The sequence below is a fragment of the Natator depressus genome, chromosome 6 (genome assembly GCF_965152275.1).
Source record: "Natator depressus isolate rNatDep1 chromosome 6, rNatDep2.hap1, whole genome shotgun sequence".
Lineage (NCBI taxonomy): Eukaryota > Metazoa > Chordata > Testudines > Cheloniidae > Natator > Natator depressus.
The window spans coordinates 28,382,181-28,406,663 of record NC_134239.1 but is presented as its reverse complement, the minus strand read 5'-3'; the positions used below and the strand labels follow the sequence as shown (position 1 = coordinate 28,406,663).

Genomic DNA, 24,483 nt, shown 5'->3' with positions numbered 1-24,483 from the left:
CACATTTCTAATGAAATTACATAGGTTACATTCATCTTCTCCAGTGGGGACGCATGGGTGTAACCGAGGCCAGATTCTGGCCCGCTATGTTTCTAAACGAGGGCTGGAATTGAGTTGGTAAACTGTTCTGGTGAGTCTTGTGAGCCTCCATCAGCTACTGCAGAATCTAAGATATTTTATTTGCCTTCATAAATTGAGTTCTAGCCCTTCCCTTATGGTGAAGTAAACCTTATGGGCTTGATTTTCCCCTGCCTTGCTCCCTATGTAATCTTTTACTTCTCTGTGAAGCAGGTGCAAAGGTCTTCATTCTGATTTAATAGCAGAGCCAAAAAGATCTGGCCTTGGATTTTTAAAGACTACTTCAACAGACGTTTGTTTCCAGAGAAAGTTCTTCTCCATTCCAGAGCAGATACACAGCACAGCAATCACCATGTTTTAATACAGTACATATTTTTATACATTTAATCCAAGAAGATACCAAAATGATTACTCAAGGCTATTGACCTTAGCCCTGCACTTCAATAGAGAGAAACAAGCAAACTTACCTCTCCTGGATCTGAGATGAACTGTTCAAATGGTGTTAGCAAGTAGGACAGCAGGTCAAAGGCATTCTGAGCTGTTGGGATTGTCCCGAAACCGCTGTACCATAACATCATGCAGAAAAGCTGTGCAATCAATCAGATAATACATGATAAGCATTCCTCATTAGACAAACATTCATTTTCATTTCAAGACTGCATAATTAACTAATTTAGTTCTCATTGATTTTATGTTGATCATCATTTTCACTTTAAGAAGTCAGGTATTTTCTATGCTGCAGCTTAACCAGAATAAAAAGACAGCGAGCCTGATGCTCAGCTGGTGTAAACCAGTGTAGCTCCCTTGAGCTCAACAGAGTGACGCTGATTTACACCAGCAAAAATCTGGCTAAGAGAATAAAGAGAGAGAACATTTTATTCTTGAATTCTTAATGGAAGGCTATTAGAATGCATAAAATGCACAGTAACACAACTCTTATAAATGTATAAAGCTTTTGCTATATCAAGACAGATATACATATAGATATATACACATATATATGTTAATACACACAAAAAATTCATTTCAAGCAGTTAGGATTGCTACTCACAACATGGCTGGCACCAACCCCCCAAAACAAGAAAATGAAGAGTTAAGCCACCTACATGTACATACCCTTTACTCCTCCACACAGAAGCACAAACCTTACCATTACCATATCACATACCATGCACCACAATCTTAACTCTATCCCCACCCCACCCCGTTCGCACACTTAACCAGATTATTCTTCCCCAACATTATGGATGTTTGGTATAGCAGTTGGCTGTGTTGGGAGAAGGCAGTCTGGCAAAGGGGTGTTTGCAGAAGGGTGGTTAAAGGGGGCGACGGAAGGCTGGCATATGCAGAGGGGCAGAGTTAAGGTTGCGAGGGTGGCCTGTGATGCATAGTAATTGTAGTAAAGATGACTGTAGCACTGACTTCAACGCAGCTATGCCAGTTGACACCAGCTGGGAATTACACGACAATACATGACTGAAATCTCTAACAACAAGAACAGTTTTAAAAATCAGGGTTTCATGTTGAGCTAGTTATAAAGTATGCTAGTGCCTTACCAATATCTGCAAGAGGGCGAACAAATATACACCGCCTCCTGTCGTTAATCCGTTCCACCAGGCAGCCCAGCCATGCTGCAGAGTTCTTGGTGAGGCTTTCTGGGATTGTTCCTTCCCTCTTTGCTGTCCTTGCTGTCCATCAGCTTCATCAATTGACTCCATCACTGTTGGCTTGGAGAGACCTTCAAATGCAAATTACATGTGCAGGGAATGAAAAGCAGTGTAACTCTGCAGCCGTAATGGAGGCTTTGAGGAATATTATTTTTGTAAAGATGTTGGTTACCTCTCAGTTCTGCATCCCTAAGTGCAGCTCGAGATTCAAGCGTCACACTCTATTAGTACAGCAGTATTCACTTACCTTCGTCAGAAAAAGTAAGCGTGGGTGGATAAATTATTTTTCTTTTATTTCTGTAGTAACGGAACCTGGGGCTTTGTTGTTAATAAATTCTCATTTACATTGCTGCATCTTTCTTTTCTTCTTCATTTTTTTTTCTAAGGAGCCCTGGGTTTGGTTCCCAGCTCTGGCCACTCACCTGCTGTATGATGCTGGGTAAATCATTTAATCTCTCTCTGCCTGTTTCCCCTCTTACCCATTGCCAGTCCTGTCTATTTAGACTGCAAGATGTCAAGACAGACACAGTCTGTTACTATATATTTGTACAGTTCCTAGCACAACACAGACCTTGATCTTGGTAGCAACCTCTAGGTGTAGCAAAAGTAATAAATAGGCTGGTCTGATTTTGCTCTGATAGCTGATTACTATTGGTGCAGTGCCATTGGCGTCAATGGAGCTATGCCAATTTACACCAGCTGACTGTCTAACCACAGAGTAGTAGCATTTTATCCCCACTTTGTATAGGTGTAACTGAATTCACAGGCTGTGAAGCAGCAAGAAATCAGGCCCACTAACGTCAATGAAATTACTCCTAATTTATACTGGTATACATTAGTAGAGAATCAAGCCCAAAGATTGCCCTGTGACCAAGACCATAGCCATGGCAACAAATCCTAAGCCAAGCACACCAGCATAGGATAATGGCCACAAAAGGGCTATCGTGGTTTGCTAAGCTAAGATTCCTTCAGGATGCATCATCATTCATCATTTATTTTTCTAAAGATCCAAAAACTGCAAACTTTGGGACATATCCTCAGCTGGTGTCCATTGGCCACAGCTCCACTAAAGTAAATAGAACAGTGGATCTACATCAGTTGAGGATCTGACCTTAAACACAGAAGATAAGACTTTATAGAAGCATGTTATCTCCCTTCTAAAACAGAATACTGAGTGGAGGACAGAGCCACAAGCTTCTTATTCTCCCTTATCTGGCTGTTCTTCTCCTATTCAAGTGAAGGACAGTGAGAATCTTATGGTGCCTGTTTGAGAGAACAAGAGATGAGCCCAGATCAGAGGTTTTTAGGCATGTCACTCCCATTGAAATCAGTAGGAGTTAGGGAGGTGCTGACAATTTCCTATCAGATTCTTAGCACACTTAACGACTCACTGACTTCACTTCGAGCTAAGAGTGCTCAGCACCTGGCAAGGGGTGCTCCACATCTGAAAGTGACAGCCTTGTATTTCTCACATTAATAAAACTCCCATTGATTTCACCTAAAAGTCCTAGATTCAAACCCTGCTGATAACTTATGTAGGGAGACAATATGGTACCAGAGAATGGATATTTTTATTTTCCAGTTTTCTATATAAAAACCTAGGAAATTACATACAAAATGTATGTTAAAATAACATTATGACTTCAAAGTCAAGAAGTCAGATGTTAGGAAATTCCAGAATTAAGGTCAGCCTTTTCTATGCAAAGAAGTTACACCACTCTAATTAAAATCAATTTTGAAAAAGTGTACCAAATGCAGATAAACCTATATAAACCAGTGTAAGCGTCCATGCAAGCTTTTGTGCTGATTTAACTATATCCATTTTAAAGCACACCTTTAATTAACCCAGTGCTAATCTGTGTGTTGACCAGGTGACGACAGTCTTTAATTACATGGTCTCATTCCATTTGTTCTAGAGCAGTGGTTTTCAATCAGGGGCCCAGGGCCCCCTTCAGGGGGTCCTCCAAGCAGGGCTAGCATTAGATTCACTGGGGTCCAGGGCGGAAAGCCAAAGCCCTATCGCATGGGTCTGAAGCACAGGGCCCTGAACCCCATCACTCGGGGTTGAAGCCGAAGCCTGGATAATGTCGCTTTGTGGGGGCCGCCTGTGGTGTGGGGCCCAGTCAACTGCTCTGTTTGATACCCGTAACTCTGCCCCGGCTTTAATATACACAAAACCAGTTGTTGTGGCACAGGTGGGCTGTGGATTTTTTATAGCATGTTGAGGGGGCCTCGGAAAGAAAACGGTTGAGAACCCCTCCTCTAGAGGACCCCTGCCTCATTCAGTGAGCAGAAAGAGCAGTGAATGAGACAGAGCTGCAAAAACAGAAAGGATGTCGGGGTTAAGGCACTGGACTGAGACTTGGGAAACCTGGGTTTTATTCCTGGCTCTGCCACAGACTACCTATGTGATGTTGGACAAGACTATTACAACGCATGAATACAAAAGAGATGGTTAAGGGTGCACGGTCAACCTAACTGTGGCATTCCCTCACTACTTTGCCGGACTTTGAAACCTGATGGTTCTTTTGACATAGTTTTTTGTGTGCAATGTTAGTAAAAGATATTCCTCCAAAACCTATTATTTTTGTTTGGCTGTTTTGGGCGGCAGTCCACAATCCTCCTGGTTTCCTGGTTCACACAGATTGAGGTTCAGACACCATAAGACTTGGCTTGCTGCCAAAGTCCTCTGGCAAAAAAATCATTTTTGAGTCACAGTCTAATCCCATTATAAGCAGTGATTCTCAAACTTTTGTTCTGGTGGCCCCTTTCACATAGCAACCCCCTTATAAATTAAAAACACTTTTTTACATATTTAACACCATTATAAATGCTGGTGGCAAAGCGGGGTTTGGGGTGGAGGCATACAAGTCCTATGCTTATAAGGCAACTTGAAATATCAAAACAGACAAAGCATCATCTAGTGCCACAATCTAACCTACTATCCCTGCAGTTTACAAATAAAGGATTGCCAGTCTGGAGCAGACCAGTGGTTCACCTAGTCCATTATCCTGCTTCTGAAATTGGCTTCCAGATGCTTAAAGATGTTTTTAGAGGAAGCAGCAAGAAACTCCATAACAGATCCTCTGCCAATAGGAGACGTTTCTTCTTCACCTCACCAATCAGTGGTCAGTTTATGCCCTAAAGCCATATACCCAGAGGATTTCGTTATTGCTCCCCCTGTATTTGTAGCGCACTCTCTGAGCGCATAGATAGATAGATAGATAGAAGAAAGAGAAATATATATAGTGTTCTGAATCTCTAGAGTACTAGAACCCTGACTGCATGCTAAAGGACAGCTATAGTAATGATGAGTGAGATAACAATGCCTCGGAGCAACAAACATATGTGCCATGATTCAGAGGATAAGTGTTTCAGACTTACAGTGTTGGGCTTATATTAGTGTGTACAAATCAGCAGGGAACTCCCAGGGCCTGACATTCATCTTTTACATTAGTGGTTTCTGTGGAAGAAATACAAACCCTCCCGAGCCACACATGCTTTAGTTTCCATTTCATCAGGAACCTTGTGCCCTCTCCAGTGGATGGATGCTAATGCTCAAGAGATTACTACAGCCCCATTTATAGTCAGATTTTACCATTTATTTTGGGAATAAAGATCCCTTCCCCTGCAAAAAAAACCAACAACAGTGTTTCTAATGATGGAATAAAATGTACTATACCAATAAAAATGTGAACACTTACACAATCATTACGCATTTACTCATATCCAATATATTGTACATATGGGAATTTTATATCTGGGGAATCCTACAAAGGGATTTTTAATCAGTAAAATCCAAAAACCTAAACCAGTTTCTGTGACTGTGATACTTCTCAGATCAATGGTGTATTGTATTTATGCAACATGTAGACCCCTAATAAAAACAGCACTTATAAAGCAACATAAAGACAGTGTGTATATCAGGGCTTGTGTCCTGGGACGGAGTGGAAGACTGGGTTTAAATTCCCCTTAAGACCTAAGCACATAGAAGAAAACCTTGCTTCCCCTTCTGTGAGCTGGAAGGCCTGAAAAGCAGCCAAAGAAAGACCAAGAAGACCAGAGAAATCAAGCAGGGGGAACTCCAATTCATGCTTCATACCATGGAGGCTCACTCTGTGACAGTGCTGAAGGAAGGACATTTGGGGGAGAGCAAGAGGTACGGGGGATCCATGAACTAAACGGATCTACTTGCTGAAACCTCAGCACAGGAAATGAGTAATGGGCCATGTCTGCTACTACTGCTCTGAAGTGGCAGTGGCAGCTTGGCTGCATTATGCCTTGACTCCCGTTTGTCAATGGAAAGATTTCATGCTCTTCCCACGCTGTACACAAGCCACTTATCCTGCTTTCGGGGGGGGGAGGGAATGAAAATTTGCCCTATAGGGAGATGGCCAATAATAGGAAGCATTCTGAATATGAACATATTGGCAGTATTTTAATGCCAGGAACATTATTGATGTTTTAGATAAACATCCTAGACCCACACAAGACGCCTACATCTTCTGATGTCAAAATTCAGCCACCTGTTGAAATCACGGTCACTGAGCTCCAGCTATCTACTTGGTAAATCTGTGATAAAACAGAGAATACTCAGTACATTTACACTATTTGTAGTGGTCTATCAGTCACTTATGGACATATGCATCTTAATTCCGTATGCAGGTGATAGCCACTGGCACTATCCCTATTGAAATCTAATGAAACCCCTTTCAAGTCTTCAAGTAACAAGGGGCGATGCCTGGGGACAAGGTTCAGTTCAATAAGCACACAGATGTCTGTCAGGTGTTGGCAACTGCAAGGATTTTTCCATAATGGAAGAGCAGCCTGAGCCAGACAGAGAAAGGTAAACGAGGCAAATAATCAGTGCTAGGAATGGATCTAGGAGCATTAGAAGGACACTAACTAGAGATTGCGTTGTTCTCTCTTACCTCAAATGCAGTGAGGTGAGGAAGAATGGAAATGGGATAACTAACCTGTAAGCCAGTGACCAACCTTGCCACCTTGAATCTCTCCCCAGTCTGTAATGGGTGTGGGAAAATTGTGGTCTTCTTGGGATGGGGCATCAGAAGCTGTCATATTCATGTGTCACAGAGAGCTTTTTGCATAGCAAATGGGTTCATTCCTGTCTCCCTTGGAATTTGACTGGTGAATCACTATCTCACAGCTCAAGATAGCTAAATTAAATGTCCTTATACTGGTCCTATGCCCAGTGGGCCGGCCATTAAGTAAGATATGCTCTGTTGTTGCTGTTTATACATGGGTCTGATTTGTCCAAGAAACTCATTTCTTCTCATGGCTCTTTGTGCTCCTTGGTCATTGTTTCAAGATCTAATAGGTAACACTGAGAAGAGTAAAGAGGCAGTTTCCACAGTATGCATCCGATGAAGTGAGCTGTAGCTCACGAAAGCTTATGCTCAAATAAATTGGTTAGTCTCTAAGGTGCCACAAGTACTCCTTTTCTTTTTGCGAATACAGACTAACACGGCTGTTACTCTGAAAACTGAGAAGAGTGGCAGCACTGTCTAACCTCTACTGTGGCCTTGATGCTGATAACTGACCTCCGGCTTCTCCAGCTTTTTCCAAGTCTTTTCTACACTACAGGCCACAATCCGGCATTGGCTGCTTCCATTCCGTTTCACCAGAGCACACTGCATCTTTCTGATCTGCTGTCTTCAGAGAAGATCTGCGGTCAGATCTGCTGTCTTCAGAGCAGTCTGACATGGGTGTCTCCTTCAAGGAGCTGGATAAAATGTTGGCCAGGAGAAACAGACAAGGGTTCTGAAAAGCATCTGTGTCAGACGACAGAGTGACACAGTAAATAGAGTAAATGAGCCTCCCAAATGTAAAACTTAGGGTGGGAGGGGAGGATTTACTCTGACTTAAATGAACTCGACTCAATATTTTAAATCCTCTCTGGAGCAAGTCCAGATTTTAGCATACACAGCAACCAAAAGCACTTGTTCAGTAAGCCTGTCATGTGAAACTACCAAGAGACCCACTTCAGAAGATCAGACAGCTTGGTTCAAACACTGGAAACAACTTGGATAAATCCATATGTCCCAATTTGTTCATCACTTTATGCTGTAAGTCATCAAAGCAATTCTTAAGCCAGTTTGATATTTAACTGAAAGCCAATGGAATTCCCTCAAGACTCCTTCACGCAATTTACAATGTTAACTACAACACTTTGCTTCAGTTGGAGCCTAAAATAAAGGTGGGCAAGGGGGTTTAAAGAAGAAATAAAATAGGACAATGATAATTATTCTAAACAAGAGGCTGGAACAGGCTTTGATTACTGTCTCAGCTGCAGACAAAAAGAAAGTTCCCCAAAAAGGAATCAATATGTATACCAAAGAGTTGATTTTCAGAGGTGCTGAATCCCCTGTCATATTTGTTTTGACACTAAATTCCGTTTATTTGACACTGTCCTCACATTTTCAGTTTTCAATATTCTGCTCATTTTTGCACTGAAAACACCTAATGCCTCATAAAAGTTGGAGGGTGGAAGGAAACTAGAAGTTTTGATAGTTGTGTAGGGTACAATTGAGACTTTCAATACTCAGTGAATCTGCTTGGGATGGCAGCATATGCATATTAGTTAGATGTTCCTGCTAAAATGATGAGTGCTGAAATAACTAACAATGTTGGGATTTAATCTACCACCTTTAGGGTTTCAGGGTTAACACCCTAATTGAGAGGAATGGGGAAGTTTATAGCTTTCAGGACCATTGCTTCAGGCTCTCTGCAAACACAGGAAGATATCACATGATCTGCTTAGACTTGGTTCCCTTTTCCATGCTATCTATGTCATCAGAAAGGGTTAGAAAGATTTTATCTTTTTAAATTAAAGTTCAGACTTAGAACACAATTCTGCAGCTGTGGAATTGTGTGACACACTGGAACCCTGAATATAGGATCTTACATAAATGCACCTATAGATAGAAAGTGCCCACTTACTTTTCTTCAGTCTATTTTTGGAGCAATATCTATCTCATCCCCTCCTCCCTTCTGGAAGGGAAAAACAAACAAACAAACAAAAAACAAAAATCCCTTTTTAGCTCCAAAAATGAAAGACTTCAAATGCTTGGCCAGATGCTGGTGTGGTAGATGACAACCCAGAGATACCTGTGCTCATCCTTAAAACTGCCTTCCTTGCTATTAAGCTACCCCAGAAGTGGCAGTTTTGATGAAGCTAAGTGACCCAGACTTAGCTTCATCCAAACTTACCTTAGTAGGTGATTGTCCTCAGCACAGTACGCAGGCTGTGGAAGAGGTTCAGTAGTGGGGATGGCAAGTGATCTCTGGGGAGATGTAGAAATTTTAATTTAGGGAAGTGGGCATTATCAGTGAATAAGGATAGGCACAAAGATGAGGTCTCAATCCATCTTTCAAGTTTAGTGGTGTTAGAATTTGAGGCTGCTGTCTGAGATCATCTCTAATGACTAGCAAAGAAAGAAAACGTCAAGAGAAACAAAAGCCAGAATCAAAATGAACTGAGAGTCCTTTCAAGTAGAGGGAAGTTGCAGAACAACCTGAAGCCATTTAACAGCAGATCAAAAACCACATGAAAAATGAAATAATAATAAGGAACTCTTAAAGCCTTTCATTCTACAGGAGCCCAAATGAGTTTATTAAGTTAACTATGGGCTTTCAATGGGAAATGTGCAAGTGCAGCCACGAGACAAGTGTGGACATATTGCTCTAGCTGCCTATACTGTAGGAATCAATCCCCCCCAGTGAAATGCAACCATCTCTGGGGTGGAATATGGCAGATGAGCCACAGGGCGGAATAAGCTGGCCCAAAAAGGTATGCTTTTTTGAAGATGTGGTTAAGAGATTAAGAAAGAAGTTTAGATTTGAAAATAGTGAGAGCATCTGCTGGTGGCATGTTCCCGCACTCATTTTCTTCTTGTTTTATGTTGTCTCTTGCCCTCTTTCACACATCTAGTTAAGTTCTCCCTTTCTCCTTCTGCTCTGTTCCGTCTTTCCCTCTTCTCCCTAATGGCTGCTTCTTGGAGCAACTAGTCCTGGAACCCACAAAGGGAGAGGCAATTCTTGACTTTGTACTAAGTGGTGCACAGGATCTAGTCCAAGAGGTGAATATGGCTGAACCGCTTGGTAATAGCGACCATAATGTAATTAAATTTAACATCCTTGTAAGGGGAAATATCAAAGAAACCCACTGCAGCAGGGATTGGCAACCTTGGGCACACGGCCCATCAGGGAAATCCGCTGGCAGGCCAGGCCAGTTTGTTTACCTGCAGCGTCCGCAGGTTCGGCTGATCGCAGCTCCCACTGACCGCGGTTCACCGCTCCAGGCCAATGGGGGCTGCGTGAAGCAGCGTGGGCCAAAGGATGTGGGAGCTGCGATCGATTGAACCTGCGGACGCTGTAGATAAACAAACTGTCCCGGCCCGCCAGGGGATTTCCCTTTTGGGCCGGGTGCCAAAGGTTGCCGATCCCTGCACTAAAGTATCATTTAACTTCAAAAAGGGAACCTACCCAAAAATGAGGAGGCTAGTTAAATAGAAATGAAAAGGAACAGTCAAAAGAGTGAAATGCCAGCAAACTTCATGGAGACACCATAACTGAGGCTCAAACTAAATGTACACTCCAAATTTAAAAAAACACACACCAAAACAAAACAGTAAGAGCACCAAAAAATGCCACCATGACTAAACAACAGAGTAAAAGAGGCAGTTAGAGACAAAAAGACTTCTTTTAAAAATTAGAAGTCAAATCCTTACTGAGGAAAATAGAAAGGAGCATAAACTCTGGCAAGTCAAGTGTAAAAGTATTAGACAGGCCACAAAAGAATTTGAAGAGAAACTAGCAAAAGACACAAAAACTAACAGCACATTTTTTGAAGTACATCAGAAGCAGGAAGAATGCCAAACAATCAGTGGGGCCACGAGATGACAGGTGCTAAAGGAGCACTCAAGGAAGACAAGGCCATTGTGGAGAAGCTAAATGAATTCTTTGCCTGGGTTTTCACGACAGAGAAAGTGAGGGGGATTCCTACATCTGAGCCATTCTTGTTAGGTGACAAATCTGTGCAACTGTCCCAGATTGAGATGTCAATAAAGTAGGTTTTGGAACAAACTGATAAATAAAACAGTAATAAGTCACCAGGACCAGATGGTGTTCACCCAAGAGTTCTGAAAGAACTCAAATATGAAATTGCAGAACTACTAACTGTGGTATATAACCTATCACTTAAATCTACCCACTGTACCAGATAGCTGGCAGATACCTAATATAAGACCTATTTTTTAAAAGGCTCCAGAAGCAATTTTGGCAATTACAGGCCAGTAAGCCTAACTTCAGTACCAGGCAAATCGGCTGAAACTATAATAAAGAACAGAATTATCAGACACATAGATGAACACAATATGTTGGGGAAGAGCAAACATGGCTTTTGTAAAGGGAAATCATGCCTCACCAATCTATTAGAATTATTTGAGGGGGTCAAAAACATGTGGACAAGGGTGATCTGGTGAATATAGCGTACCCGGTTTTTCAGAAAGCTTTTGACAAGGTCCCTCACCAAAAGGGTTTAAACAAAGGAGGCAGTCATGTGATAAGAGGGAAAGTCCTCTCATGGATCAGTAACTGGTTAAAAGGTAGGAAACAAAGGGTAGGAATAAACATCCGATGAAGTAAGCTGTAGCTCACGAAAGCTTATGCTCAAATAAATTTGTTAGTCTCTAAGGTGCCACAAGTACTCCTTTTCTTTTTGCGAATACAGACTAACACGGCTGCTACTCTGAACCCTCTCAGTTTTCATGGGGAGAGAGGGAAATAGCAGGGTCCCCCAAGGACCTGTACTGGGACCAGTACTGTTCCACATAGTCATAAATTATCTGGAAAAGTGGGGAAACAGTGAGGGAGAGAAATTTGCAGACAATAGTAAATTACTCCACATAGTTAAGTCCAAAGGTGACTGCAAAGAGTTACAAAGGGATCTCACAAAACTGGGTGACTGGACTATAAAATAGAAGATGAAATTCAATGTTGATAAATGCAAATTAATGCACATTGGAAAACATAATCCAAACTTTACCTACAAAATGATGGGGGTCTAAATTAGCTGTTACCACTCAAGAAAAAGATCTTGGAGTCATCGTGGATAGTTCTCTGAAAACATCTGCTCAATGTGCAGCGGCAGTCAAAAAAGCTAACTGAATGTTATGAACCCATTAGGAAAGAGATAGATGATATGACAAAGTGTCATAATGCCATTCTATAAATCCACTGTATGCCCACACTTTGATTATCGCATGCAGTTCTGGTCACCTCCTCTCAAAAAAGATATTCAGTAGAACCTCAGAGTTATGAACACCTCGGGAATGGAGGTTGCTCGTAACTCTGAAATGTTCGTAACTCTAAACAAAATGCTATGGTTGTATTTTCAAAAGTTTACAACTGAAAATTGACTTAATACAGCTTTGAAACTCTACTATGCAGAAGAAAAATCCTGCTTTCCCTTTATTTTTTTAGTAGTTTACTTTTAACACCATACTGTACTGTATTTGTGCTTTTTTTGTGTGTGTGTGTGTGTCTGTGTGTGTCTGCTGCTGCCTGATTGTATACTTCCGGTTCCAAATAAGGAGTGTGGTTGACTGGGCAGTTCATAACTCTAGTGTTTGTAACTCTGAGGTCCTACTGTATTAGAACTGGAAGAAGTGTAGAGAAGGGCAATGCAAATGATTAGGGGGGTGGAACAGCTGACACATGAGGAGAGATAAAAAGACTGGGACTGTTCACCTTAAAAAAGAGATGAGTAAGGGGGGATATGACAGAGGTCTATAAAATAATGACTGGTGTGGAGAAAGTGAATAAGGAAGCGTTATTTACCACTTCACATAATACACGAACCAGGGGTCACCCAATGAAATTAATAGGCAGCAGGTTTAAAACAAACATAAGGAAGTTCTTCTTCATATAACACACAGTCAACCTGTATAAGAAGGAGATTCCACCACCTCCCTAGGTAATGCATTCCAGTGTTTCACCACCCTCCTAGTGAAAAAGTTTTTCCTAATATCCAACCTAAACCTCCCCCACTGCAACTTGAGACCATTACTCCTTGTTCTGTCATCAGCTACCACTGAGAACAGTCTAGATCCATCCTCTTTGGAACCCCCTTTCAGGTAGTTGAAAGGAGCTATCAAATCCCCCCTCATTCTTCTCTTCTGTAGACTAAACAATCCCAGTTCCCTCAGCCTCTCCTCATAAGTCATGTGTTCCAGTCCCCTAAACATTTTTGTTGCCCTCCGCTGGACTCTTTCCAATTTTTCCACATTCTTCTTGTAGTGTGGGGCCCAAAACTGGACACAGTACTCCAGATGAGGCTTCACCAACGTTGAATAGAGGGGAACGATCACGTCCCTCGATCTGCTGGCAATGCCCCTACGTATACATCCCAAAATGCCATTGGCCTTCTTGGCAACAAGGGCACACTGTTGACTCATATCCAGCTTCTCGTCCACTGTAACCCCTAGGTCCTTTTCTGCAGAACGGCTGCCTAGCCATTCGGTCTCTAGTCTGTAGCGGTGCATGGGATTCTTCCGTCCTAAGTGCAGGACTCTGCACTTGTCCTTGTTGAACCTCATCAGATTTCTTTTGGCCCAATCCTCCGATTTGCCTAGGTCACTCTGTATCCTATCCCTACCCTCCAGCATATCTACCTCTCCTCCCAGTTTAGTGTCATCTCCAAACTTGCTGAGGGTGCAATCCACACCATCCTCCAGATCATTTATGAAGATATTGAACAAAACCGGCCCGAGGTACCGACCCTTGGGGCACTCCACTTGATACCGGCTGCCAACTAGACATGGAGCCATTGATCACTACCCGTTGAGCCCGACAATCTAGCCAACTTTCTATCCACCTTATAGTCTATTCATCCAGCCCATACTTCTTTAACTTGCTGGCAAGAATACTGTGGGAGACCATGTCAAAAACTTTGCTAAAGTCAAGGAACAACACGTCCACCGCTTTCCCCTCATCCACAGAGCCAGTTATCTTGTCATAGAAGGCAATTAGATTAGTCAGGCATGACTTGCCCTTGGTGAATCCATGCTGACTGTTCCCGATCACTTTCCTCTCCTCTAAGTGCTTCAGAACTGATTCCTTGAGGACGTGCTCCATGATTTTTCCAGGGACTGAGGTGAGGCTGACTGGCCTGTAGTTCCCAGGATCCTCCTTCTTCCCTTTTTTAAAGATGGGCACTACATTAGCCTTTTTCCAATCGTCCGGGACTTCTCCCGATCGCCATGAGTTTTCAAAGATAATGGCCAATGGCTCTGCAATCACATCCGCCAACTCCTTTAATCTGTCACTCTTCTCTCTTTGTGTGTGGGGAGCAGCAAAAGGGAACTGGATTTTAGATCCACGGTAGACAGCACTTCAGAGAGCAAGATTTGAATAGGTGTCACAGTGCTGTCAGTCCATTAGTACTACATAAATGTATTATTACCACTTATTTGTATATTTTAATTGCACCAGAGGCCCTAGGTAGGGTCAGGGCCTCATCATGCTAGGCACTATGTAATTACTAACATATTGAATCACAGCATCTTCCGTACAGAGCATGAATTTAAGAAAATATACTAATTAGTTTTAGCGTAAAGGCAGTGCCTGGGCTTCCCAACTGGGATCAACCTATAAGCGGAAGTATTATTTTCTGTTTTACAAATGGGAAACTGAAGCATAGAGATCAAGTGTCTTGACCAGGTTCTGGACCCAGATTTCCTGAGACCCATGGCTGTGCCTTAACCACCAGGACATCCTTCCTTTGCTCTGTGAGTTTCTGTACAAACTCCGAGAACAAACCAACCATTTTGTGTTCCTCCTCTCTACTGTAAATAAGCCTGCAGAAAAACAAACAGCCACTTTTTCTGGTGCAGCCCCATCCATAAGGGTCTATCCTAATCTCTGGGGGAACTGAATGGGAATCTTGCACCTCAGTGTTTGAGCCCAGTTAGCTGACTTTCTGCTCAGAAGTTCCCAGCTCAACTGCTGAGTCACACACTCTCTCCACTTCATTTTCACACTGCTCCCACTCAGTCCACCTGCCATTTCATATGGGAAGGGTGGGAGGGGAGAAAAAGAAGCAAAGTCAGAAAAAAGAAAAGGAGGACTTGCGGCACCTTAGAGACTAACAAATTTATTTGAGCATAAGAAGAGTACCCAGAAGTCACCTACTACAGGACAGGCCCAACAAAGAAAATAACAGAACGCCACTAGCCATCACCTTCAGCTCCCAACTAAAACCTCTCCAACGCATCATCAAGGATCTGCAACCTATCCTGAAGGACGACCCATCACTCTCACAGATCTTGGGAGACAAGCCAGTCCTTGCTTACAGACAGCCCCCCAACCTGAAGCAAATACTCACCAGCAACCACACAACAAAAACACTAACCCAGGAACCTATCCTCGCAACAAAGCCCGTTGTCAACTGTGTCCATATATCTATTCAGGGGAAACCATCATAGGGCCTAATCACATCAGCCACACTATCAGAGGTGAATGTGATATCTCCCAATGTGATATATGCCATCGTGTGCCAGCAATGCCCCTCTGCCATGTACATTGGTCAAACTGGACAGTCTCTATGTAAAAGAATAAATGGACAAATCAGACGTCAAGAATTATAACATTCAAAAACCAGTTGGAGAACACTTCACTCTCTTTGGTCACTCGATTACAGACCTAAAAGTGGCAATTCTTCAACAACAAAAACTTCAAAAACAGACTCCAACGAGAAACTGCTGAACTGGAATTAATTTGCAAACTGGACACAATTAACTTCGGCTTGAATAAAGACTGGGAGTGGATGTGTCATTACACAAAGTAAAACTATTTCCCCATGTTTATTCCCCCCCACCACCACCACCACTGTTCCTCGCACGTTCTTGTCAACTGCTGGAAATGGCCGACCTTGATTATCACTACAAAAAGTTCCCCCCTCCCCACTGCTGGTAATAGCTCACCTTACCTGATCACTCTTGTTACAGTGTGTATGGTAACACCCATTGTTTCATGTTCTCTGTGTATATAAAATCTCCCCACTGTATTTTCTACTGCATGCATCCGATGAAGTGAGCTGTAGCTCACGAAAGCTTATGCTCAAATAAATTTGTTAGTCTCTAAGGTGCCACAAGTACTCCTTTTCTTTTTGCAGATACAGACTAACACGGCTGCTACTCTGAAACAAGTCAGAAGAAATATTCTCATTCACCCATGCCCATTCTTACGGTATGCCGGGACACAAGCAAGAACAGGAACCCAAGCTGCCAGAGAGGGGTACTGAAAAAAATAATCAGATGGCATGGCACACTGCCTCCCCCTCTTCTTACAGTCCCAGCTAGCATGTTGCAAGCCTGAGCAGATTCCCAACCAGTCATTTTAATTTCTAGTGCTTGAGAGCCTATTCCAAAGGGAGGGCAGTCTGTCCATTAATTTCAATGAGCTTTGGATCAGCCCTTGAGTTTGTCCCTGTGTTCTCTGCATCACAAAAGCTCTCCATCAGGCTGTAATTTTTCTACACTCCAAAACTTTTTGAGCCACTGCCTAGTAATTGACTATTGCTGAATGAAGATAGCATGATGACAGGTTAAAAATACCATCTGGGCAGATCACATCCCGCCTAAGGCCATCTTTATGGAAAGGTACTCCTAAAATAACTAAAATGTCCAAGTGCCCCTGAATCCTTCTTCAAAAAATAAAGATAAGAATTCTATTAACAATTTTGTGGACACTTATGAGCCCGTAAAGAATCCAGCTCATTGACGAGGAAGAGCTAAACAGGAGTTAAAAACTAGTAAATGATTATTTTAATCTGTAAAATGAATTATGTGACTCTGAAGTGACACAGGGACCAAATACGCTGAGCAAGAAGATGCAAATGCACATACTCTTTTTTCAGAGTAGAACCACCCTTTATGGTTTACACTCAACTTTGTACCATTGCTGAGGTAATACAACAAATAGATACTCATCACAGACTCAGACTGTAAGGCCAAAAGGGACCATCACGATTAGCTAGTCTGACCTCCTGTGCATTGCAGCCACAAACCGTCACCCACCCACTCCAGTAATAGGCTCAAAACCTCTAGATGAAGTCCTCAAATCTTGACTTAAAAGCTTCAAGTTCTAGATAATCCACCATTTTCTCTTGTTAAAACCTATGTCCCATGGCGCAGAGGAAGGTGAAAAAACCCAGGGTCTCGGCCAGTCTGACCTGGGGGGAAATTCCTTCCCAACCCCCAATATAGCGATCAGTTAAGACCCTGAGCATATGGGTGAGACCCACAAGCCAGATACCAGGGAAATAATTTTGTGTAGTAACTTTTGTGTAGAGCCCTCCACATCTAGTGGCCCATCTCTGTCCATTGGAGATATTTGCTAATAGCAGTCGTGGATAGGCCTTATGGCATTGTAGGCAATCTCATCATACCATCCCCTCCAGAAACTTATCAAGCTTAGTCTTAAAACAAGTTAGATTTTTCTTCCCCACTACTCCCTTTAGACAGCTGTTCCAGAACTTCACTCATCTGATGGTTAGAAACTTTTATCTAATATCAAGACTACATTTATAGATGGCTGGTTTATAGCCATTTGTTCTTGTGCCAATGCTGGTCCTTAACTTAAATAACTCCTCTCCCTCCTTGGCATTTATCCCTCGGATGTATTTATGGAGAGCAATTGTATCTCCCCTCATCTTTCATAAGAACATAAGAATGGTCATAGTGGGTCAGACCAAAGGTCCATCAAGCCCAGTATCCTGTCCTCTGACTGTGGCCAGTGGCAGGTGCCCCACAGGGAATGAACAGACAGGTTATCATCAAGTGATCCATGCCCTGTCACCCAATCCCAGCGTCTGGCAAACAGAGGCAAGGGACACTATTCCTGCCTATCCTGGCTAATAGCCATTGATGGACCTATCTTCCATGAATCTATCTAGCTCCTTTTGAACCCCGTTATAGTATTGGCCTTCACAACACCCTCTGCCAAGGAGTTCCAGAGGTTGACAGTGCGTTGCATGAACAAATACTTTCTTGTGTTTCTTTTAAACCTGCTACCTATTAATTTCATTTGGTGGCCCCTTGTTCCTGTATTATGAGAAGGAGTAAATAACACTTCCTTATTTACTTTCTCTATACCACTCATGATTTTATAGACCTCTATCATATCCTCCCTTTGTCGCTTCTTTTCCAAGCTGAAAAGTCCCCGTCTTATTAATCTCTCCTCATACGGAAGCCGTTCTATATCCCTAATAATTTTTGTTGCCCTTTTCTGAATCTTTTCCAATTCCATTCTTTTTTGAGATGGGGCGGCCACATCTGCACACAGTATTCAAGATGTTGGCATACCATGAATTTATATAGAGGCAATATGATATTTTCTGTCTTATTATCTATCCCTGTCTCAATGATTCCCAACATTCTGTTCACTTTTTTGACTGCCGCTGCACACTGAGTGGATGACTTCAGAGAACTATCCACAATGACTCCAAGATCTCTTTCTTGAGTGGTAACAGCTAATTTAGACCCCATCATTGTATATGTATAGTTAAGATTATGTTTTCCAATATGCATTACTTTGCATTTATCGACACTACATTTCATCTGCCATTTTGTTGCCCTGTCTTTCGTTTTGTTAGGCTAAATAAGACAAGCTCCTTAAGTCTACTCCTGTAAGACTGGTTCTCCAGTCCTCTGATCATCCTAGTCGCCCTTCTCCGCACCTGTTCTAGTTTGAATTCATCTTTCTTAAATATATGAGACCAGAACTGCACACAGTATTCCAGAGGAGGTCTCGCCTTGTATTGTGGTAATAATACTTCCCGATCTCTACTGGCAATACCTCACTTGATGCATCCTAGGATTGCAGAAGCCTTTTTCACAGCTGCATCACACTGGTGGCTTACAGTCATGCTGTGACTGACCAATACACCCAACTTTTTCTCCTCCTCTGTCTCTTCCTACTGATAAATCCCCAGCTTATACAAAAAATTCTTGTGGTTAGTCCCTAAGTTCATGACCATGCACTTTGCACTATTACTCCAGTTTTCAAAGTTGTCCAAATTTTCCTGTATGATATTCCAGTCCTCCTCCATATTGGGAATACCAGAAGAGCTCTGTATAATCTCAAAAGCTCGTCTCTCTCAGTAACAGAAGTTGGTCCAGTAAAAGATATTAACTTACCCACCCAGTCTTGCATGATCTATCTTTAATAAAACCATGTTATATTTTAACCCAATTATCATTTACCATTTAACTACTCTCTTTTTCAAAAATTCTTCTAAGACTTTGTATGCAATTGAGGTCAAACTAATGGGCCTGTAGTTTCCTGGATCATTTTTTTCCTTTCTTAAATGTAAGTACTATATTTGCAGGTGTCCAGTCATATGGTATAATCACGATTTGATGGATTCATTTAAAATCCTTGCTATTGGTCTTGCAATTTCTGGTGCCAGTTCCTTTAATATTATTAGACGGAGATTAACCAGGCTCCCCGATTTGGTCCCATAAAGCTGTTTGAGTTTGGTTTCCACCTCAGATGTGGTAATTTATGCTTCCATACTCTTATTCCCATTAGCCACCCTGCTACTGTCCTGAAGCTCCTCATTACTCTTATTAAAAACTGAGGCAAAGTATTCACTTAGGTGTTGGGCCATACCTAGATTATCTTTAATCTTCACTCCATCCTCAGTGTTTAGCAGTCCCATTTCTTCTTGCCTGGTTTTCTTTTTCTTTATATGGCTAAAGACCCTTTTACTACTGATTTTACTTTCCTTTGCAAGGTCTGCTTGGCTTTCTGCAGGTCTCACTTTTTCTCTATACTTTCTGACCTCCAAGTGGTAGCTTTTCTTGCTGATCCATTCCTTCTCTTCCATTGCTTATAGGCTTTCTGCTTTCTCTTCAAGATGCTTGTTCAGTTTGGTCTGCAACCCTTCCCTATGAATTCCTTCCCTTGCTTGGGATGCAGGCCTCAGATAGTTTCTGCAACTTTGACTTAAAATAATTCCAAGCTTCTTCCACATACAGATTTTTGAGTTCTTCAACCCAGTCCATTCCCTAACGAATTTCCTTAATTGTTGAAAGTTTTCCCTTTTGAAATCAAGGACCTTAGTTGCAGACTTGTTTTCGTTTATCCTTCCATTTAATTTAAATAGAATTAACTCATGATCACTTGAACCAATGTTGACCTCTACAACCAGTTCTTCTATGAGGTCCTTGATACTTATCAATATTAAATCTAAAATAGCATCACCTCTTATTGGTTTAGTGATTATTTGGTGAAGAAATCTATCCGCTATCTCCTCCAGGAACATAAGGTCTCTACCATTATTAGTAGCACTTGTCCTCCAATCTATATCTAGTAAATGAATGTCTCCCATAACCACACAATTCCCAGTAGCATTTATTTCACTAAAAATATTAGAGACATCTCTATCCATATCCAAATTGGATCCTGAGAGTCTGTAGTAGACCCCAAGGACTATCCCAGTGGACCCTATATTACCTTTCTTCCCCAAAGTGATTTTGACCCAAACAAATTCCATTTTATCTATTACATCACTTCTAATTTCTTTACTGTCTACCTAATCATTAAAATACAATGCTACTCCACCACTTTTACCTTTATTTCTGCCTTTCCTGAACAGCACATACCCTTCAATACCTGTAGTCCAGTCATGATTACTACTCCACTGTAATATCTGATTTCATTTCCTGCACCAGTCGTTCTAGTTCCTTATCACAGGATGTCACTTGATTTCTACAAGATCTTATTTGAAATGAGCCATACTTTTTCTTCCAAGAAATGCAATTGATTATAAAATAGTTAGAAATGGAGTTAACTTTTTATATTCAAAATAGACAACTAAAAACCAGAATATAATAATTTCTTCTACATTTTAATAGCATTAATCTATTGTAAATTTGAACGGATGTCAATGCAAATGACAATTATTTTTATTTAGAAGTGAACACAAACCCATCCTGTACTTTTGCAGGGAAGATACACATTCATTAGCTATATAAATTCCAGTTACATGCATTTGGTTGGTGTGATACCTGGGTTGATATATATAAAGTGATTATAAAAGACATTTTCAAATGTGTTTTGTAAACAAATAAAGAACATCATCTTTTGTTCAAAATGATTCAAACTTTTTCTGGAGTTAACCTAGTATTTTCCTCCCTAATAATGGTTATTAATGCATTAAGGCACATCTTCACTGTTGCCATGACTCAGGAAACACACGTACATCTGTTTAACTTTAAGCTTGTGAGTAGCTCTACGGAAGTCAGTGAGATTACACACTTAAATATGTGTGAATTTGTTTGCAAGATCAGGTTCTTCAGTCATTGGTTAGCAGTGAATGGGCTATACATTTTTCAATGCAACCTTCTTCTTTTAAGTTAAGTTAGGGGAAGGCAAAACAGTATCTGAATCAAAGGTGCTGCTTTTTGGGGGAGAGGGGTCATCTTTTGTTAAAAACAGCCTAATTAATTTCTTTTAGAATCTGCAATTTATTCATTTCTGGGCTGAACTGAAGTGAATGCAAATTGTCAGCCTGGAGCAGATTTTTATGGCTGAGTACGGTTCCTCCTCTCAAGAGTCGTAGCAGCAATGATATGTGCTAATAATGAACATTTTTCACATTGCCTATTTGTTGATGAACACTTTGATGAACATAATGTACGCTCTTCTAACACAGCCGACTCCTGCACACATCAAAACTCCTTTGAAAAGAATGAAGCAAACCTTTCATTTCCTTCATAATGCACAGATTCAATGCTTAGCACAAATTCTGAGAAGAGGCAGTTGCTGTACTTTTGCAGTAACTGCTTTTAAGGCCTTAAAAGCCTGCATTTCATTTACAGCTAGGGCCACACTCTGTCTCTCTTATTCAGGGTGAGTGGTACCTTCCCCCAAGAGCCGGATGCTACTCAAAGTGGGTAAGGATTGGGGGGCCTTACTCTGGCTTTTAATAAATACATAAAATCATTTAGGGTAAAAAAATTTAAAACTGACTGAGGAGCCTAAGTCAGGTGCATTTGAAAATCTGATCTTTAACTACGGCTACACTACAACCTAGGGCTTGTCTACACTTACATTTTATAGTGCTCTAACTTGCTGGCTCAGGGGTGTGAAAAATCACCCCCTGAGCGAAGCAAGTCTGAGCGCTTTAAAGCGCTAGCGTGGACAGGTTCCGAGCGCTGGGAGGTGGATTACCAGGGGCGCTGGGAGAGCTCTCCCCCAGCGCTCGCGCGCGACCACACTCGCACTTCAAAGCGCTGCTGCGGGAGCACTCTGAAGTTTCTAGAGCAGCCATGCCCCTAGAAGTGTGATTTCCAATTTGCAGATCCTCACACTAGCTCTCATGTGTATAAAGGTGTAGCTGCAGTAGCATGGGCAGTGACAGTGGAGATATGGCTTAGCCTTACCAAGCACATGCCTACTGGTTTTAGGCAAGCTCGTACTCAGTATAGCTAAGCCGATCTTCCGCTGCCCATGGGACTGCGGCTACGCTGCTATTTATACTCTTGCTATTTCAATGAGAGTTAGAGTTAGAGCCCAGTATATGTATGCGAGCTGTGAATCACACTTCTAGCTCACGGGGTAGACCTAGCTTTAGTCCACTTTATAGGACTGCCTACAAGATTTCATTAAACACACACACCCTTCCACCAGGGGTTCAATGCTAATCGCCAATAGAGCCAGATTGTGACCCTTTATTCCATTGCACCAGATGCCCATATCACTGGGCATATCACTGAGCAGCAGCAGAGGAAGGAGATGGGTGATGATAATGATTTAGGGCATAGAAAAGCTTTCATGTGAAAAGAGACTGAAAGGATGGGGAGTGTTTACCTTAGATAGGAGACATGAATGAATCGTATAGGGAAGGCAGATCAGGAACTGCTATTCACCCTGTTTGGTAATACAGGAACCAGGGGACAGTCATTGAAATTGAGCAAATTCAAAGCCCAAGATGGAAATATTTTTACAAACAGTGCACTATTAGCCTGTTATGCTCTGAAGCTCCCTAGAACAGCAATCTCCAAACACGAGCAAACAGAAGCAGACACGCAAGTAGGTGGTCAAACAAAACATGTAATAACCATGAACCAGTTAACAGAGCAACAGTCTGAACAAAACATAACCGTCCAAATGGCAGGTATGTAGCAGCAGGCCCTGAGTAACTGCACACACCCAACGCTACATACACATGCACTGGAACACTGAATTCAGGGAGCAGGAACCAGGAAACAAACAGGAACAGGAACGCAATACACATGCACACCAGTCATCATACTTGTAGAACTCATTGTCATAGGACATCACTTAGGCCAAGGAGAGCAGCAGGATTAAAAAAAGGATCAGACATTTATATGGATAATGAAAATCTCCAGTGTATACAATATTAAAAAAACAAACAAAAGTTTTGGGAGGGATAGAAGTCTTCAGGCCGTAAGTCAAACTCTAAGGATTGGAGGTTAGGTGGAAACTTTTCCTGGGGCAGGTTTTACCATAATTGTCTACTACAGTGTTTCTTGCACCTTCCTCTGAAGCAGCTGGTGTTGACCACTATTGGGGACAGGATAATGGACTAGATGAACCAGGTGGTCTGATCCAGTCTGACAATTCTATGTTCCCAACAATATACAAAGGTTTAAAGGTTAGGATGATACAAAGGGGGAATAACTAGGAGTAAAAGGATGCAATATAGAACGGGAACTTTTAGTATAGATACCAGGGAAAAATATTCCTGACATTGAAATTGATAGAGCTGTGAAATCTTTCAAGGGAAATGATGGAAACTCCAGCCTTGAGCAAAGCACTATTTTTTATTAGTAGTATTAGTACTACAGGGTGCTCAACCACGATTTGGGCCCCACTGTGCTAGGAACTACATATACACCTATAGTAAGAGATAATCCCTTTCCCAACCGTTGTACAATCAACGTAGACAAGACAGAAAGGGTGGGAGAAAGGAAGTATTATTCCTATTTTACAGATGGGGAATTGAGACACAGAGCATGAATAACTTGCCTGAGGAAATCTGTGGCAAAGCTGAGAATAGAATCTAGAGCTCCTGAGTCCCCCTTCAGAGTCTTAACTCTGCTAGAAGATATACTGAAGGGAACAAACTTGCACTGGCAACCTGGTGGTCTCTATTGTTGGAGGCTATAGGCAAAGGTTTCATTCTAAAGCTTTAAGGAAGGTTCTAAAATGACAACAGCAATTACCCACCATCCTTTCAGAGACATTTCACCGTTTATCAGGGGCAAGCAGTTATGGACATTTGACTTCATAATGAGCATGAGTCAGACAGGGTTGTGCTGACTAGGATTTCGACATAATAGCCACAATTCAACCCTCAGTTACACCTATGTGATCGCTCTAAAGTTACAGAGGACATCACTTGGCCCAATAACAGAGGACATCACTTGGCCCAATAATTAAGGGCCAGATTCTGTCACCCATAAGTGTTCAGAGTGATTACTTGTTAGGTCATCACCAAGTCTCTCTTTCTACCTACCTTAGGTACTTATGTGGCCTCCACTACCATGGTATCTTTAATGCATTTATTCTCACAGTAACCTCTGTGTAGGAAAGCACTATTATTATTTCAATTTTTTAAAATGGGGAATTGAGACACTAAGGATAAAAATTTCAAATATGACTTAGGAGTCTAAATCTCATTGAA

General features: G+C 41.8%; 1 protein-coding gene across 1 annotated transcript in view; it reads right to left on the bottom strand.

The window, feature by feature from the left end:
• IGSF22 (immunoglobulin superfamily member 22) overlaps positions 1 to 24,483 on the bottom strand; it is a 197,629-nt gene that overhangs the window by 106,402 nt on the left and 66,744 nt on the right. The window contains 2 exon segments of the mRNA XM_074954876.1: positions 546 to 665; positions 1,635 to 1,816. Coding sequence (XP_074810977.1) covers positions 546 to 665; positions 1,635 to 1,816 — 302 coding nt within the window.